At 43.1% G+C, this 18,579-nt stretch overlaps 2 protein-coding genes and 1 long non-coding RNA gene across 8 annotated transcripts in view; 2 read left to right on the top strand and 1 right to left on the bottom strand.

Annotated features, from left to right (window-relative positions):
* The window catches only part of ralgps2 (Ral GEF with PH domain and SH3 binding motif 2), a 60,004-nt gene extending 47,926 nt beyond the window's left edge, over window positions 1-12,078 (top strand). For 5 of the 6 annotated variants that reach the window (XM_088426027.1, XM_088426024.1, XM_088426025.1 and 2 more), the window contains 12 exons: window positions 1,929-2,066; window positions 3,274-3,364; window positions 3,442-3,509; window positions 3,594-3,732; window positions 3,801-3,952; window positions 4,052-4,106; window positions 4,515-4,592; window positions 5,948-6,053; window positions 6,529-6,621; window positions 8,477-8,582; window positions 8,725-8,816; window positions 8,900-12,078. In XM_088426027.1, the coding sequence (XP_088282153.1) occupies window positions 1,929-2,066; window positions 3,274-3,364; window positions 3,442-3,509; window positions 3,594-3,732; window positions 3,801-3,952; window positions 4,052-4,106; window positions 4,515-4,592; window positions 5,948-6,053; window positions 6,529-6,621; window positions 8,477-8,582; window positions 8,725-8,816; window positions 8,900-8,929 (1,148 nt within the window). In that variant the 3' untranslated portion in view covers window positions 8,930-12,078. The remainder of the gene's footprint in view (window positions 1-1,928; window positions 2,067-3,273; window positions 3,365-3,441; window positions 3,510-3,593; window positions 3,733-3,800; window positions 3,953-4,051; window positions 4,107-4,514; window positions 4,593-5,947; window positions 6,054-6,528; window positions 6,622-8,476; window positions 8,583-8,724; window positions 8,817-8,899) is intronic. The other variant, XM_088426023.1, reaches the window with a different exon arrangement.
* A 635-nt stretch (window positions 12,079-12,713) lies between these two features.
* Window positions 12,714-18,421, top strand: fam20b (FAM20B glycosaminoglycan xylosylkinase). Its single transcript, XM_088426088.1, has 8 exons — window positions 12,714-12,896; window positions 14,897-15,102; window positions 15,173-15,420; window positions 15,879-15,965; window positions 16,029-16,310; window positions 16,389-16,580; window positions 17,208-17,267; window positions 17,348-18,421. The coding sequence occupies exons 2-8, from the start codon at window positions 14,974-14,976 to the stop codon at window positions 17,577-17,579; spliced, it is 1,230 nt and encodes a 409-aa protein (XP_088282214.1). The 5' UTR covers window positions 12,714-12,896; window positions 14,897-14,973; the 3' UTR covers window positions 17,580-18,421.
* Window positions 16,897-18,579, bottom strand: part of LOC148416855 (uncharacterized) — a 6,956-nt gene continuing 5,273 nt past the window's right edge. The window contains exon 3 of the long non-coding RNA XR_015867015.1: window positions 16,897-17,711. This is a non-coding gene — a long non-coding RNA (uncharacterized LOC148416855). The remainder of the gene's footprint in view (window positions 17,712-18,579) is intronic.

The following is an 18,579-nucleotide window of genomic DNA, read 5'->3' as shown; positions in this document are numbered from 1 at the left end:
CATTTTTTAACTCACTACTTGGTCCAAAAAGAAGTCATTCGAATCTCTGTCACATTCCAAAGCAACGGGTGGTGAGATTGCACTTGAACTGGACATACATTTTACGAAATAAAGAATAAGAAAGGCACAATAATAGCATCGACATAGTGAATCTGTTATTTTGATTTGTGAATGCAAGTTCCTTGATTCTTTTGATCCTCACCCAAAGCAATTGAAGGAGGATCTAAACATGTGAGGTATGTTAAGATGTTTTTGTTTCTAGTAAAGCTATCAGCCTATCTGATGATTTTCGCAACACAGTATATTCACAGCAGCACCAATATGGGCGTATCAAGCATTCAAGGATTTCCGTTTGGCAGCTCTGCATTTTCCCCACATAAACACCCGCAGTTTTATGTATTGGTTCATTTTTTTTTTATGATTTAACGATGCACAATTGCTTGACCTTTTTTGGAGCAAATCAAGGACGATCAGGCCTTTGCAGACATTGCTTGGAAGCAGGGAATCTGACTCAAATTCGCCAATTATTGGTGTGTTTTTACCCAATTTACCTGATTGCAGCGCTTTATGACAGCTACCTGGTGGCTTCCAGCCTCCTGGTTGCCCACTTTCTCCTCTCGCAACGGGTTGATTCTCATCATTACAAACCACCGGCTTGAGCGGAGAGCCGACTGATTGGTGGTTTCATTCGTACGGCCCATGTGTTTTCTGACCCTGCCTACTCTCCTCTTATCGACACCGTCATCTCCTTATAACAAAATGGCAGACGGGAACGTTTTCTTTCTGTCTCACAGATGCAGACGGTGATATTCCATGACCTCATTCATACTTTATGAGTGTTTTGTCATTTGCAATCATCGCCGCTACACGTGTGTGTACATTAGTGTGCGTGTCTGTTTGGTTCAAAGCAAAAAAAATAACTTGATATTCTTGACGTGTTTGGTTTAGTCTGTGGGTTATCGCAACTTCATCTCATCTAGCACCAACTGTTGCCTCTCATAGGAACCAAAAAATGAAACAAGCTAAGGTGCAGAGTTGTCTTCCATCTGCTCTCAGTATTCTGGAAAATTGACTTCTAATGATCTGGATATGCATGATTGTGTCTTGCTGTGCCTGCTGTGTACATCTTTTGTTAACTGACTTGTTGATGTGTTTACGAGGGCCACGCTGGCTTTTTCTGGCACTTACAGGATCAGCTGGCCGAAGAACCTCAGACAATTTCAAATTGTAATGCAACTTGCGGTTTAAGTTACGTAGCATATATTGTGGCTAGTCACCAGACGGGGCGTGCGTACAGTAAGTGCATGTAAAAGCTCATCAAGTAGCAATTTTCAAGGACACCCTGGTTGTCTGGTAACGTAATCCAGACTCACCACTGGTCCAGCAAGAGTCGCTCAGTTGCATGGACGGATTCGCCCCTAAATCAAGCTAATTTCACTGCCAAGAAGTATGCACTAAAAATATTTTTACGGGTAATCGTACCACAGGCAAAAATTTCAAACAGCTCCTTAGTATTTACCATTCCGGGAGAGAGATTGGGTAGCCATTCCCGGCTGCTGGGCTTTGTGTTAATATTTACGTCACGCGAGGCAAAGAATCCGAACCGGAGTTATCCAAGCCAAAAGGGGGTAGGGAAAAGTTATGGGAAGATTTTTAACTCCGCGGGGAGTTTTCTGTGTTACGCTTGTCAACCTAGTCAAACACGAAACGAGGCGAGTCGCACGCACCACTCGCACCTGGCATCTGACCCCGTTACCGCTCCCAGTTGTGTTTGTGTATTTGTCTGAGCTTTGTAATGAGCTGAGATCCCAGGAAAAAGTGTGTTTTTGTTTCAGCGCCAACAAATGGCCCTTGTATCCATTTGGCCCGTAGCGAGACGTTCGACCCGATTGCGATGAAGCTTAACAGAGTTCCCCCCCCCCCCTCAGGGATGTACCTGTCCGACCTGACCTATGTGGACTCAGCCTACCCCTCCACGGGCAGTATCCTGGAGAACGAGCAGCGGTCCAACCTGATGAATAACATTCTCCGAATCATATCGGACCTGCAGAGATCCTGTACATACGGTGAGTTAAGAAACTTAACTTTCTCTAGTGTGAGAACTGGAGCCAAAATGTAACACAGTTGGTGTATTATTGCACCTGTGGGAATAACAGAGTTGTTCTACAGAGGTGTGGCGCTTGTATTGTGGAATAAACATTTTTGACTGGCAAAGTTATTCGAACGTACTTGTATGTTCAGACGTACTTGCAAATATGTTTGAACGTACTTGTAAATACATCCAAACGTACTTGAAAATACATTAAAATGTACTTGGGGGGTCTATATGCGAAAACTGTTTTGTAAGGAAGTAAAATGTTTTTTTGTTTTGCTTTATTTTTGCATGCCTATACATGAAACAAATTAACTAATTAATTAGTAGTTTGTTTTTTTTTTGTTTTTTTTAATCAGTTAGCATTTTTCCCTTTAATGCCCTGGGGTATGCACATGCGCAAGTCACTTATACCCCATGGCATGAGAAAAAAGGCCTTGTTTTTTTTCTTTACATTTAACCTGCACATTTGAACGTATTTCTCAGAATATTTGCACTTAGTTGCAAGTGTGTTTCACCGTACCTGCAAATATATTCCAGTGTACATTCTAGTATGATGGAGTGAGTTTGCAAAAATGTTTGTTCTGCATTGGCAGTGCAACACTTCCATACTGTTCCGTATAAAAGGTGCTAATAATTCTGCAAGCGTTTGTGATTACTGCCCATGTTATTGTATAGTATAAACAAACTAACCGACAAGGCAACAAACTGAAATTGACAAGCAAATTTTCGACCTATCAAGCTATCTAGTGAACCTTGTGTTCATACATTCAAAACCCACCAGCAAAAGCTAAGAATCTGTAATAAGGAATTATAGAAGAAAAGAAATAAATATTTTTCAACGGGTTTTCCCTACCCACACACTTTACAAATACAAACATTTAAAAAAAAAATTTTTCAGTGCTTCTTACCGCCTGTTGCCTTACCATGTTGCTATCAAAAGATGGGAGTACTTTAAAAGTCACAGTGAACATAGGCGTGAACTCAGGTGAAAATTACTTCTACCTTCCTGGCAATTCTCACACCACATTTTGCCAGTGGTGTTAAAATGCCTGCAGTTGTAGCAATATCCTGCTTTATTAATTTCAGTGCACAAGACGAATGGTGCTTCAAATCCAGATGCGAGTTTTGCATGCAAATGGCTCCAGTATTGATCCGAACCGTCTTTCTGTACTTTTCAGATATCCCCCTGTTGCCCCACATACAGAAGTATCTCAACTCAGTCAGGTACATCGAGGAGCTGCAGAAGTTTGTTGAGGATGACAACTATAAGTAAGTGGCCGTTCAGTCAGCAGTGCACAGATTTTTGAAATCCACAAAGCTTATTTTATCAACGTTCTTTCGTTCAGGTTGTCGCAGAGGATCGAGCCTGGCACCAGCACGCCGCGTGCTAACGCCTCCAAAGAGGATCTTGCTGGTGAGCGTCAAGCTCAACTCAACTTAAAGTTCTTAAATTCAACGGTTTTATTTTGGCCACAATTTATGGCTCTCCATCCCACAGGCCAGGAGGCGTCTGCATCTCCTCTGTGCGGCCGGAAGTGTTCGGTGGCGGCCGACGGCGCTAAAGTCCCGGCCACGCCCCCGTCTCCCAGGAACCTGCTGCCCTACGGACACCGCAAGTGTCACAGCCTGGGCTACAAGTCAGTCTTTTCACGCCGTTTACAATTCGGTGCGCTCAACTCGTACTGATAATGCCGCATCCTCATAGTTTCATCCACAAGATGAATACAGTGGAGTTCAAGAGCGCCACTTTCCCCAACGCCGGCTCGCGCCACCTGCTGGACGACAGCGTGATGGAGAGCAACAGTCCCACCCGGGGCCAAGCTGAGAGCTCCACACTGTCAAGTGGCATTTCACTTGGTGAGTACAAGAGATGGGGGATATGGCCTTAAAATAAAAGCATAAGCCGCCAACCCTACAAAAATCTTCTTCTATTGAATATTTGACTCGTTTTTGCAGGGAGCAGTGACGGCTCTGAACTCAGCGAGGAAGTGTCATGGCCAGCTTTCGAAAGGTAAGAACTGCATGCTGGTCCGCGTTCTCGTCCGCACTAACTTTGTTGTTGCTGTTGTTTTTACATTGAAGCCACGATCAAGATGATGACTATGAAAATCCTCATCCTTGATGCAATACACGTTTATATAATGCGCCTCTCGTCGTAAAGTCCTCAGATTTTAAAGCTCAAAACATCTTGAGATTTTAGACTTGGAATCATATGCAAATTGGTGTCACCCCACGACTGCCATCCAGACTGAGAATCATCTTCAAAATGTGACTCAAGGCTTTTCTAATGACAAAGCCCCGCTCTCCAATTCCACTTATACATAAAGCCCTTCAAACGCTAAAGGGAAAACACACATTCAAAAAAAAAGTGTGTTACGTACAGCCTACCCTGTCCTATATCTTATCCTATTCTGAACAGGACTCGGTTCTATCACTCTCTGGGCCCAGTGACCCGCGTGGCCCGCATCCCCTACAGAGGAGTCCTGAGGCCCAGCAGGTATACACACCCCACCAGAATACCAAACCCACCTCAAACCTCGCTTTAATCCTCACTTGGTGCCCCCTTTTCAGCACCTGCCAGGGGGCCGCCGCTGTGGGCTACCTTCCAGTGTGTGTGTGTGTGTGTGTGTGTTTGTTTGTGATTTAATGCTGGCCTTATCTTTTATATTATTGGGGTGATAGCACAGATCAGGTGAAAGGGAGGAACTGATTCTTTGTCTGTATTCTACTTCTGCTTTCTTTCTTGCATGTGTTTCGCACTCGCACTCACACACACACACACACACACACACATCCACTAACACGCACAATCACAATAACCCAAAATTACATGTACATAATTTGAAGCGATTGCTAATATCGAAATTGTAACATGGAAGTAAAATAGCAGGGTGCTCAACGCGTCAATCGCAAATCCTCGTCCTCGGTCTCGCAAAGCTAGATCGGCAAATTCATCTCAACATTGTCACCATGTTGTTAACATTTCATGCGGGGCCAACGCATTATTATGAATGCCGTACCTAATTTACGAACATATCAGTCTTTATTTCCAATCGTTTTTACGTGGTATTGTCAATTCCTCTGGTTCTTGCGTAGCATTGTCCATCACCACTTTCAAAGGTCTTCATCCAAGCCTCACCCTCCCGTGAGGTTTGGAAACATTTGGAATGCGTCATTAGAAACCAGTATTTCTTCAAGCTATGTTCGGCAACTTGCTGGAAGTGACGTGTGTATTGCAAAACATTAACCGACCCTATAAAATTGCTTTACCCTGACCTGCTTTAACCACATGTTTGATTACAGCATAACCTTGTCCAACTATCACTTTATATCGCGTTTTCCCCTGAAATATTGGGTCATCTTTATTCTAATTAATTTCTCATAAATTAACGTTTATTGTTTTTTGTGATATTTGTGACTTTTTCCTATGCGAGAAAGCGCTCATGTACATACGTGTTTTGTTAGTAATATCTGTTTACAACAGATGGAAATCAAAAACTTATGCTAACGCAGTTGTGACTCACATATTACAGTACACACACACACACACACACACATATATATATTTATAATCTTTAAAGCTGGGGATCTTTTGTACTTTACACTGATCATCTTTGAAGAGGTTTCAGCTCCTTTTACAATCCGCACATCACCTTGCAATCCCTCTGCAAACGAAACATCCAAAAGCAGAGTTGAAGGTGATTTTGCAGATTGCACGTCTTTGCTACCTACTGTAGGTAGCTCTTCCGCACTTGTATCCACCGCGCACATCGCCGTGCTTGGGTTATTTCGCTTTAAGATTTCGCGTACGCGTCTCGAGTGACGTCTCGTTTTATGTCGCCCGCTTTGTAGCTCTGCGGAGTCCGAGGAGCTGGCCGTCCACTTGTATCCCGGAGCGGTGACGGTGCAGGGTGTGCTGAGGCGGAAGACCATACTCAAGGAGGGCAAGAAACCAACGGTGAGAACGCGGGCGTCTCATGAATTTCACTCGCAGGTCATTGTTTTTCTTGTAAGGCGTAAAACGCTTTGAGATTATACGAACAAATCTGGACCTCTCTGTGTTTACAATCTGGCTGCCGGAAATGTGGTTGATTAATGAGCCGGACAAAGCGCGGCAACAAAGTCTCCATTGTTAATCGGGCCAACGCACATCAGGAATATTAATTAGCATGACGTCTTCTTTTTTTCCCCTTTGCTTGGTGTGCTCTTAAAAACGGCATGCCTTCTTAAACGAGCTAAGGTATGCTTCCCGTTAAAAAATAAAATTGCAGTAAATCACTGCGATATTGCAGTTCATTGTTTGGAGTACGACTTTAAAAAAAATGTTTTTTTATCATTGCTTTTCATTTGCAATTGGGATGCATAGCCCTGTGATTTTACCTGTCAGAACTGTACAACCTCTGGGGTATTTAGCATCATTGTTTGTCCTGCAGGTGGCGTCCTGGACCAAATACTGGGTGGCTCTTTGCAGTACCCAACTTTACTACTATCCTGTCAAGTCCCTGAAGGCAACAGAGAGAAAACATGTAAGACTACACATGCGCACGCTTTGAGAGCATGTTCTCGTCACGTGTGTTGATGAGAGGCCGCAATTTTTCCAATGCTTCTTTGCTGGCACAGGTGATACCTATTAAATGTTTAACACGCAGCGCAAGAACGTCTATACGCACTCTGTGTACCAAACGACCCCCACAAACATCATCGATTTCGTAAGACATCTGATAGCCATTATTTACTCTCGTGGTACACAATGATGTCAAGGAGGAACATTCTTCTCGGTGTGCGGCAGAGGGGAAACAATGGTCGGCATGAGATGATCAGTTGTAGGGCTGGGAAAAATATCGACCCAGTCGGGTAAATTGGCTAAAGTTAGCTGACTTTCATAAACCCTTTCTCTCCTGTTGGGACAATATGTCCACAGCTTTTCAAAAAATGGCAGTGGGTATAGGAATGGTAGCAGTAACATCAGATGGCATCTCAGCGGTCTATTTACAGATTCTAGTGGCATTGAACACAATTTCCATACACAAGCCAGTGCTAGGCCAACTGTCAACAAGGTAGGCTGCGTTGTACAATTTCTCATGAATTAACCATCTAGTACTGTGTAAATATATTACTAATGTGTGTTACCATAAATTACACTAATGACTATGTGTCGTAGGCATTTGGCGATCATTTTAACTTCTCTGGCACATTTATATTATTTTATTATATTACCATTATTATGAAATACATAATACATAAGCCATAATTTTTTTCAAAAAACAAATCTGCGATGAAAGGGATAAAAGCAATAATAGTGGATTGAGCTTCCAAAATTAAGGTATAAATGCCTCAAAAAGCACTATGGCTGTATTTTCCCAAAATGACATGTCATATCAAACGTTCTATCGCGGCTCCGTTTTAGGTGTTTAAATTGTATCCAGTAGAGGGCAGTCAAGCACAAAATGTGCCCAGTCTGTTTTTATTAAAGACAGAGGAAAAGAACTGGAAATTACTGACCTCGTATCAGCTAACAAGCACATTTACTCATGGAATTATGTCTGATGCACATATATAGTAGATGTGTATTAAATGGTGTTAGCATTTGTTTACCATAAGTGTTCACTGGTGTGGCAATGCTAATCAAGTTGGCTGCCTGTATAGCATAGGCTAATTTTGTTGGAGTCTAAAAATTCCAATTTACAGAAGGTAATAACGAGTAGTTATACCCGGCTACATTTTAGCAGATGGTAAAATTCAAGTGAGTCCAAGAGGGCAAGACACTGTACAAGACTCCCAATTCCCAGCAACTATAGCTGGGCTCTCGTTTAACTGCATTAACAACATTTCACCAATAGAGGGTGCTAAAAGGCTGAAAACATTATTATTCGTTTAAATATAGTACTGAGTTGTACATACTAATATGGTTTTCAGAGCAAATCGTGGACGACAAACATGACTGAGACACCCACACCACAAGATGTCGTTCATGATAATCCTTCAAATACATACATAATTTGCGTTTTACCGTTTGATCATAAGGAAAGGAAAATGTTCAAACGGTGCCAAATTGTCTGTCGGCGTGTACCCTTGCTTTACGTGTGGTTTCAGACAAAAAGCCATCGAGCGCATCAGAATTGGCGTCGAATGTTGTCCGACAGGAGAAATTGCTGCACAAAGTTCCTTGTTCAGCATGTATGACGGTGTGAAGTGAAACTGGGCAGGAGCCGCGCTGTGTGTGCGTGCGCGGACACATGGTAGCACTCATTGACTAATGAGAAGAGTGACATCACTCCCATCTTGCGTGTCACTCACAGGCTAATGAGAACCTTGTGCAGGACACACACGTACACGCACATGGATCTACGTTAACATTGTTTCCTGGTTTCCTCCTGTCAGTTCAAGTCAAAGTCCAGTAAGAGCGTGTGTGTGGTGGGCCTGATGGCCATGATGGCGGATGATCCCGAGCATCCGGATGTCTTCATGCTGACTGACTCAGAGCACGGTGAGCGGCGCATTTGTCCACGATTGATTTTTAACTCGTTCGCTGCCGTCGACGGCGATACACGTCAAAGATTTTGTTCCCGGGCGGTGAGCGAGAGTTGAAACGGGTTGTGAATGTCAAATCGTATTTTTCAATTGCCCAGGTAACACCTACAAGTACCAAGCGGGCAACAGGATGAACGCCTTGCTGTGGTTCAAACATCTGAGTGCTGCGTGTCAGAGCAACAGACAACAGGTTAACTGCTTCAAATGAAATAAGATTCACGGCGGCGCGTTAAAAACGATCCCACTCGGTTTCATTCAAATCTACTCTTGCAGGTGCCGGCCAATCTGATGTCATTCGAGTGAGCGCCCAACCAGGAGGCGGTGGAGCTTTTTTTGACGCACCACTCGGAGCTTTCACTGCCCGTTAAACCCGTCGGCGCCTCACTGCAGCCTCGCCTGCCACCACTGCCTTAACAGAGAACCCTATTTGTGTGTGAGCGTGTCTGCGTATGTGGACGTACGGTCTTCGACTACTGAACAAGGAAGCGCACCACTGCTCTCGCGTCTGATTGGGTGATGGAACTGGTGCTCACCAGTCAAGACAGAGCTCATCCACTCCTTTCATTTCAATTCGTTTTCCTTTTGTCGTTTTGGTTTGTTTTCACGAGCGTTTCCTTTCTGCGGATGAGGAGACACCGCGAGGACTCGTTTTGGGGCCTGGCCTGCAGGTTTTGGAGGAAGACGGATCAAACATAAGGGCTCCGCCAATTGGTCTCTTCCTGTTTTTTTCTCCCCCCCCTCCCCTACCCACGCATAAGACCCTCCACCTTCCCTTTGTTTTTTGTCAAGTATTTTGTACATAAAATATGTTTTGGAGAAAATGCATCTGAAATCCCACCCAGAATCTAAGCTACAACATGCCGCTTGGATGCTTCTTTTTAACAGCTTTGGGTTGGCAACAGAACAACAAGCTGACTGTGAAGCAGATAGTTTGTGATGTGGACTTTAAAGCTACTTGGAGCTGCGCAGACATTTACTTTTTTTCTTTTTTTTCTTTTTTTTTTAATAACAAAAAAAGGTATGTAGTGTTATATTTTTCCTTCCTGTTTTTGGGAGCGTCAATGCAGTTGACACAGTATTACCACGCATTAGATTGATTGCACATTGAGCGTCTGTTACATTGAAACTGTTACATTTGTTGTTGTTCTTGTGGAAGTAGATCTGTGGCATCTGAGCTAGGATTTGAATTTCTGAATTAGTCCTTATTTAATAATTTGACCGACAAAAAAAAAAAAAATCCAAGTAAGATAAGTGAACAACTTGTGCTTCAAAAGTATAAAAATATAAATCACTACCTGGAAAAAATATTTTAAATATTCCATGAATTTCAAGCTTATTGTATTTTTTTCAATCAAAATAATTCAAAAATTCAACATCTGAAAGAAATCAACATCTCAAATTCAGCATCTCAAAGGTTCAATGTCAAATTCAGGCCTATATGTAAAAAAGTAATTTATTTAAAATTCAATGTTGAAGGAAGAATTGTGTCATCCAAATCGAATGTTATTTAAATGAATTTTGAATTTATACTTATGTAAAACATAAAATTGAACACTATGATCAATTGGATGAAAAAACTGACCCAAATATGGGCAAAAAAGGACAGACGCAAAATGTAGGTCAATTTGACCCAACCTCAAAAAGGCAAGCTCAAAAATTGGGTTATTTTGTATAAAACATCCCAGAAAATTGGGTCAAATTGACCCAAATATTGTCACTTTTTTTTTTTTTTTGCTCAACAGTTTTTCAAATTAACCTTTTGATGAATAACATTTGAGTGTTGAAAAAAACGTTTTTTTTGCCCTGTGTTTTGTATGTCAATTGTCAATTCAAAAATGCTTGTTTTGAATTTAGATTTTTCTTTTACGCTGCATTCTTTGAAATGTTGAATGTCTTCCACTGAATACCTTGTTTGTTTTTTTTACACAGTAATCTATGAAATGTGTCAAATTTTTATAAGGGGAATATTTAACCAGAAATTTTTCCTCAATATATAATCTTGAAACCAATAAATTCAATTAAAACTCAGATGCCACGATCTAATTCAACAAGTCCTTTTTCCCCTCCGCATTTTCGCCGTGTTTTATTTTCACGCCGCCACCTCCCAGTTTTCGCCTTGGCACCTGGCGAATGTTGCGCGCCAAGGAAGAGGCGCCTTTGGGTGTTGAGTGCTTTTCAAACGGCTGTTTACATGCACGCGTTTACATCATCTGCACATGGTGAGCTTCCATTAATGCACTTCACAGACCCAACAAGCAAACCGACAAACCCTGCCAGCCATGAATTTTTCTGCCCCTGACAAAATCAGCAGACTTGTGTCCCGCAAGTCGGACCATCCTGTGGAGGAATGAATGAGTAAACCAAAGCCAGGCTCGGCAGCATCCTGCACGCCTGTAAATACATATATACAGATGTATATCTAAATATATATATTTTTAAAGGTACTAACGTGAGCCACTAGCAGCTGTGAAACAATCATCTGCATCGTGACTTGAAGGCCGAGCAAAAAGAAAAGGAAAAAAAAATGGCGGCCCCCGGTGAGGTTGTCTTTGGTTTTTGGGAGAACAACAAAAAAAAAAAAAAAAGAAAATGAGGCTGTGAATGTCATTGGGGGACACTGACACCACTTATTTTACTAATCATCTTCGCAGGGACTTTTTATTCCTTTGAAACATCGCCGCAATGTATAAAAGAAAAAAAAAAGCGACAATTGAAGGAAGCACAGTGATTTAGTGGCTAAAGTCTGCCTCAGTCAGAAGATTCAGGATTCCCATTTTAAAGAGGTGGCCATTTTGATTACCTAAAACATGATAAGCATTTAAAATGCGTTGTGGTTTTAAGGACTAACTAATTGATTGAAGACTTAGAAAGGACATATGTTTGTTTGTTTTTTTGTTCATGCAGGACTGGGGATTTTTTTGGCGGGGGTGGAGGGCAACAATTCGAATCATACTAGGAATTTTGTTTACCATTAATGTACAGTTTTGGGTCACTCGTCTTTCATTTCGTCCACTTGCCAATCACAAGTCACACAATGACTGTTCACGTGGGGGGCACTCAAATGTCAAGCCTTTCTCCCAAGCCCCCCCTCCGTCACTTTTGAGTCATCGGCAAGTAACTCACCAGAAAATTCCCTTCAAAATCTTTCCGTTTCAAATGGACCCCTGGTCCTCAAGCCCCCGCCTCCACACATGCCATAAGTTGATGTTTTAAAACAGTATATGATGTGGTCAGTGTGTTTCCATGCTGTGAATGAATCCTGCCTTCTGAGCGAGTTTGCCGTCCAAAACTTGATAAAAAATGTGGCAATGCTGATGTGTACATGCCCCCACCCCCACCCCATCTGTTTGTACGTGTGTGTGCTCGGGTGCTGTGACCTCACTACTGAGTGATGCGCTCACCGTGTGAATACTGAGAACCAATAAACACTCTGCCCTATTTTTTACTCCACACTTCCGCCTCAAGCTCTTTCTCATCAGTGTTGTAGTGTATTTACTGTATATGATTCATGCAATGAAATGATTTTTGAAGACAATATTTACCTGTTTTAAAATATCTGGATACTAATATTAGACTGTGTAGAGTATTTCATTGGAAGCAAGTGTTTTGTAGAATCATTTTGATCCGAGGTGTCAAACATTTTTAATGTGGGCCACATTGTAATTCTAGTTTCTGTCAGAGGGAATAACTGAAGTCAACTTTTCAAGTTTGTCACACATTTAGATTGTTTTGAAATCAGGGGCCAGTACAAATGTTTCAAAAGAGAGATTGGGAAGAAAAAGGTCAGTGAGAGAGAGATAGTGAGTGAGTGAGTATTTTTTTTTTCATCGTAATTCTAATGACTTAGAAGCGGTTAATTGGAGTTCTGTATTTCCAAAATAAACTTTAAACTTGCACTTTGACACCAGTGCAAGCTACAACCACAAAATTAAATGAATACTTTTAAAAAAGTTTTCAATTATAACTTAATATTTATTCAATTGTTATTTTAAATGATTGTAAACTGACCATTCTTACACGCACCGTGCGAAACGCCCGACAGGCTGGTTCAACAGCGCCCCCTGGAAGCGGTAAAGGGAGCGGCAGTTTATGTTTCGGAAGTGGACGGCATCGCTGTCACCGAACCGACAGGAGCCACAGACGCAGACCGGAACCACCAAAAAGGTCTACCGCCAGGATTTAACTGTCTGGCACGACTTCTCCGGGAGGGGAAATTTAATTTCCTCAATTCGCCCCCTCTTGAGAAAGGTGGACCGCTTATGGCCGCGAGGTGAGGATACGAACGATGATGTTAGCTCACTAGCTAGCTTAGCTTTAGCTTCCACAGCCAGGTGCATCCATACAGAATAGCAACACGGGTTGGCTAAAACGCGATAGTTAGCATTAAACCGGATAGAAGATAGCCACACAGTCAACTATTTAGCACTTTGATTTGAAAATTGTCAGGCCATTCGCATGCATAGAAAAGGGCATTGGCGTAATGAAAGAGCGATTGTGTGTGTGAACGAGGAGGAGGAAAGAGGTGAGCTTGCCTGCGTGGCTTCCTCATTCACTCAAAGCCTTTTGAGCATTCATGCATTCATGACTTGCACTAGTAAGCTCATTTGGCAGCACTGGTAAAACCCAAGTAGCGTTTTTGCTCAACCGCATGAAGATTTTCAACACAACTTGGGCATACTAGGAGAATTAACGTGTTACGACTGAAGGACTGTGCAGTAGTTACACCTGCTTGATTTTTATGTGACTAATAGAACTAGTACCTATGTTTGTCACTATTGTATAACATTTCAGCATACTGGTAGCAGGATACTCTCAGGTTACTACTAGTAAGACGCGATTTATTGTCTTGCACAGCAGGAACAGCACGCAGTTTTTTGCAGTACTATTATTATTATTACTGGGAGCCAATTTGTGTATTTGGTTTAAGTTGTTGGTAAATTACTTGTAGTTCTTTGCAATACTAGTAGCAGTACTATTATTATTGTTATTACTGGTAGCCTATTTGTGTATTTGGTTTAAGTTGTTGGTAATTACTAGTATTTTTTGCAATACCAAGTAGCAGTACTATTATTATTGTTATTGCTGGTAGCCTATTTGTGTATTTGGTTTAAGTTGTTGGTAAATTATTTTCTGGCTCAAATGGCATAATGGTAATTGAATAAATAATATTTGAATTCAGTGAATAGTGAGTTTTATTAGCGGTACAGTGCAAAGATTACGTGATTAATCAACAACTAATCCATAGCTTTTTGCATCATTAATATAATTTGATCATCTGTTCATTGTTAAGAGACCAACATTTTTCCGGAATGCTCAGAATTTCAGTTATTCGACTGGAAATAATTTCTGGTTTCTTTTCATTCTTTATGTAAACACAGTTTGATTGTCTTTTTGCTGATTTACAATACAACATTTGCAAACACTGCTATTATGTGATAAAGTTACATTTTTATTGTTATATGCATAGTAACACTTTATGGGATTTACATTTACATTTCACACAGTAGAGCTAATAATAAAGTAGGCAATGAAAAACAATTAGGGCAATTAGGTCAATCAGTGATTATCATAATGGTCATGGGCCAAAACCTGCACTTTAAAAAAAAGGTTTTGTACTGTCAATAAGGGGAAAAAATCTTTTAAATAAAGAGGGAAGATTAGAATATATTGTTTTAATTCTATTTGCCGGTTAATCATTTAAGATAACCATTCGTTGCAGCTCTAGTTGCTAATATTCCAATATCAGCCATTGGGCTCATCGCAACATTTTTTTTTTTTGTTATCTCATTCGTTTCACTGATAAATAGGGATGGGCAAGTATTGGCATTGGGCCGATACCTGGCCTTATTTCAAGGTACCTGAGCCAATACTACTTCCTTCGACCGGTTTCACAATAACAAAGTAAGACAGTGAAAAATTGTATATGTGTACATTTAAGGTAGATTTATATTGAAATAGACGGATTTTTCTTTGAATTTTTTTTCATTGTTTTGTGGGTAAATTGTGTGTATTACATAAAGACTAAAGTTTATTACATATCTGAAACTAGTGGAATCAAACGTTCCTATTGATCAGTCTTGAAATGTTAAAAAAAAAAAAAAAAAATGAAGTTAGCAATACTATAGTAAAGCTGTCGTGATCAGCTGTCAGCAGCATGCCTCTTTTAATGAGGGCAGGGTAAGTGGAGCTACCCATCAGCGGATGTCCTGGGGCGCCAAAGAAAATCAATCAGGTGTCCGTCCTGATTGTTTTCCCTCTATCACCCTGTAGGCGGCCGCCTTTTTGCCGGCGGGGCGGCGGCAAGGCAAGGGTGAGGTTGTGAACGAGGAGAGGCGGCGGGCGCGGAGATGAAGCTGAAGCAGCGCGTGGTTCTGCTCTGCGCCGTGCTCCTCCTGCTGGGCCTGGCCAAGATCTTCCTGCTGGATGGCGGCGAGGGCTCGGCGGCCAGCCGGCGAGACCTCAGGGCCTTCCGCAAGGTCGCTCTCGCGCTCGCTCTCTCGGCGACCCGTCCTGCCGCCTGCTAACAATGTGGCGTTTGTCAATCAGATGGAGGCGGGCCTGTCGCTGGCGCGGGGCGCCCGCCTAGCGCACACCCTGCAGTCCCCGTGGGAGATCGCCAGCCAGTGGGTGGGCCCCCGAGAGGTGTACCCCGAGGAGGCGCCTGAGCTGGCGGCTGTACTGGGCGCCCTCAGCCAAGCCCGCATCGAGCGCGCCAACGTGGGCTACAAGGGGACCCAGCTCAAGGCCCTTCTGGTGCTGGACGGGGGGCAGAAGGTGGTCTTCAAACCCAAGAGGTCAGCGCCAACTTCCTGACTCTATTCCTCTTTGACTTAGTATGCCTGAAATATTTTTTGTTCTATGGTCATCACTGTGTTTATCTGTGATATGTTTTATAGTTCTATAGTTACGCCGTTTCTGCTTTTATTTATCATCCTCCATCCTATTATGATTAGCATGTTTAGTTCAAAGGTTATGATTTCCAATTTTTGGGCAATTCTGTGGGCATCACAGTTTTTGTCTGTCACATTTGTTGTCTTATAATATGTTCACCATTATTTTTTTTTTGTTTATTTGGGCTGGCAGGTTTTTTTTCATGGTTATCATGACCATTTTATCTGGATTTTGTGTCATGATATCCCTGGTTTTGTGTTTATTTTACTCGACACATTTTTCATTCAATATATTCTTATCACACTTAATCTAGTCTTCTACTATTAGCTCACGCGGCCGTTTCGCTGTTACCGTCTTGCAGATACAGTCGCGACTATGTGGTGGAGGGGGAGCCGTACGCCGGTTACGACCGACACAACGCCGAGGTGGCCGCTTTTCACCTGGACAGGTGCGTCACTCCGCTTCATTGCCGCGGCAACTCGCGTGGTCACGTCGCGCGCTCTGACTGCAGGATCCTGGGCTTCCGAAGAGCGCCCCTGGTGGTGGGAAGGCACGTGAACCTGCGCACGGAGATCAAGCCGGTGGCCAGCGAGCAGCTGCTCAGCACCTTCCTGACGCAGGGGAACAACACCTGCTTCTACGGGAAGTGCTACTACTGCCGCGAGAGCGAGCCGGCGTGCGGCCAGGGCGACATCATGGAGGGATCTTTGACCTTGTGGCTGCCCGACGTGTGGCCGCTGCAGAAGCACCGGCACCCCTGGGGGAGAACGTACCGCGAGGGCAAACTCGCCAGGTGAGGATTCGTTAGAAGGCAATACTAATCAGTAACGAAAGATAGGATCGGTCACGAGCGTGTCGTTGATGTTCTTAGGTGGGAGTACGACGAGGGCTACTGCTCCGCGGTGAAGAAGATGGCGCCGTACGACGCGGGCCCGCGTCTACTGGACGTCATCGACACGGCCGTTTTCGATTATCTCATCGGGAACGCCGACCGCCATCATTACGAGAGTTTCCAGGACGACGGCGGCGCCAGCATGCTCATACTGCTGGACAACGCTAAGAGGTTGCTAAGAGGACCCTTCCCATTTGCCCGTCACTGGCACTTTGTGACTTCTCTGAACTCATTCAATCCCAAAGATGTGTTTTTAGTAGTCGATTACTTCAGGTACTAAAGTATTCAATTACCGCAGGTGCTAAAGTGATCCATGACTTTAGGTACTAAAGTGAATGATTGGGTTTGGGATGGAATGAGTTTTTCTGTAACCTGTTTTCCTAATGGACTATGTTCCGGCCCGTTTGTTTTTCTAGCAGTAGCAATGCACTTTGACTGTTTTTCTAACGGACGAGCAGGAACACATTGCAGTAGCGAGTGCAGCCCAAGGAAGGTGTTGGCACACTGAGAGCAGGAAGGGCCCAGGCAGAATTTGTGGGCGGCGCCAGATGGCTGAGGTGCTCACCAGGAAAACGAAGCGGCAGGGAGATCAGAGGCAGGCAGAGTTGGGGGAAAAAAAAGAGAAGAGTCGAGAAGGAGAGGTGAAGAGCAAGCAGGCAATCGAGTGAGGGAGGACAGGCCTAAATAACAGCTGATTTCAAGTACTCAAAATCTTGATATTAGGTTGTTTAAAAAAAAAATAAAAAAACAAAGAAAACACCCTGTAAATGTCATCTCCCTCCTCCTTTGATTTTCCAGCTTTGGGAATGCGGCCCTAGACGAGCGCAGCATCCTGGCGCCGCTCTACCAGTGCTGCATGTGAGTACATCTTTCACTTTCGATTCCCGTCATGTCTTTCTACCAAAGACAAAAAATTCCCCCCGCGCGTCTCGCGTCAGGATCCGCGTGTCCACCTGGAACCGGCTCAACCTGCTGCGGGGCGGCGCCCTCAGCGCCGCCATGCGGCAGGCGCTGGCCTTCGACCCCATCCGCCCCGTCCTGGCCGAGCCGCACCTGGCCGCGCTGGACCGGCGCCTGGTCGGCGTGGCGGCCGTCGTCAAGCAGTGCATCGAGACCCACGGGTCGGACAACACCCTGGTGGAGGACCGCATGAACCTGCCGCACCCGTGATTTGGAGAAAAAACAAAAAAAAAAAGACTTCGTACGGGGTGCAGATCACCTTTTTTCCTCCCTTTATGGACGTAGAAGACTTCTTGAGAAGATTGTCAGAGGAAGCGCGTCGTCCAGCCGCAATCTTGATTGCTGTCAGAGGTGACAAAAAAGCCAACATGTACATATTTACATAATACATGACACACGTACGGTGTTAATTATAATATTATTGCATATTTGTGTGTGTGAGTGCGTGACTATGTGTGTGTGTGTGTGTGAGAGTGAGGAAAGTTGCCATACTGTGCCGTTAAGCTACTGACATCACACACTTGAACAGGGGAGGGGCTTCATCTTCAATATTAAACAAAAATATTCATTTCACTTTTTTCCAGTTTTTGTGCGAGTTTGGGCTCTGAAACTTTCATCAGACCAAAGAAAACGTTCCACATTTGCTCTTAGGGAATTTTTTTTTGTAGTGCTCTCAAGAGATTTAAAAAGTTGAGTGATAAATCCAACCAAAGTTTTCTTTTTCCTTGTTTTAATTTATATACGTTGCGCTATTTTGCCAGATCAAAGGTCATTTATTGGCCTGAATAATTTTAACCATTTGCTTTCTGCTGTATTTGAGACAAGTCCCATTTGCTGGCTGCAAACTTTAGTTTCGACCATCAGAAGAAATTATGCCATTTTCATACCATAACCCTCCATATATAAGGTGCACTTGTGTATAGGACGCACCCGTAGTTTTTGGAGGGAAATTTTTCATGTTACCGGGTACAAGACGCACCAACACTTTGGCAAAAATGTTAAAAAAGAAAAACGGATAAAACATAAAGCAAAATAAATCTCATCTTCGTAAACCATTCATATTTTCTTGAGTTCACAGCCATAAGTTATACATTTGTTGCAGGTTAAGTGTGTTTCAGATTTCCCACATTGTGAGCGGTCAGTAAACACTTTTGCCAGCATAACATCGGATGCGCTCCAAGCAGTTTTTTTTTCCCCCTCTTCCTCCTGA

This window comes from Hippichthys cyanospilos, chromosome 10 (assembly GCF_059441005.1).
Source record: "Hippichthys cyanospilos isolate Australia breed blue-spotted pipefish chromosome 10, RoL_Hcya_1.0, whole genome shotgun sequence".
In the NCBI taxonomy this organism is placed as follows: domain Eukaryota; kingdom Metazoa; phylum Chordata; class Actinopteri; order Syngnathiformes; family Syngnathidae; genus Hippichthys; species Hippichthys cyanospilos.
The sequence above is the reverse complement of the archived record's forward strand: the minus strand, read 5'-3'. Positions and strand labels throughout refer to the sequence as shown.

Bases quoted from the DNA above. Each gene is read 5' to 3' on its own strand.
- fam20b (XM_088426088.1), top strand. From the start codon at position 14,974: ATGAAGCTGAAGCAGCGCGTGGTTCTGCTCTGCGCCGTGCTCCTCCTG. The intron at 15,421-15,878 runs GTCAGCGCCAAC...ACCGTCTTGCAG, and splicing joins GTGGTCTTCAAACCCAAGAG to ATACAGTCGCGACTATGTGG. The intron at 16,311-16,388 runs GTGAGGATTCGT...TGATGTTCTTAG, and splicing joins CGCGAGGGCAAACTCGCCAG to GTGGGAGTACGACGAGGGCT.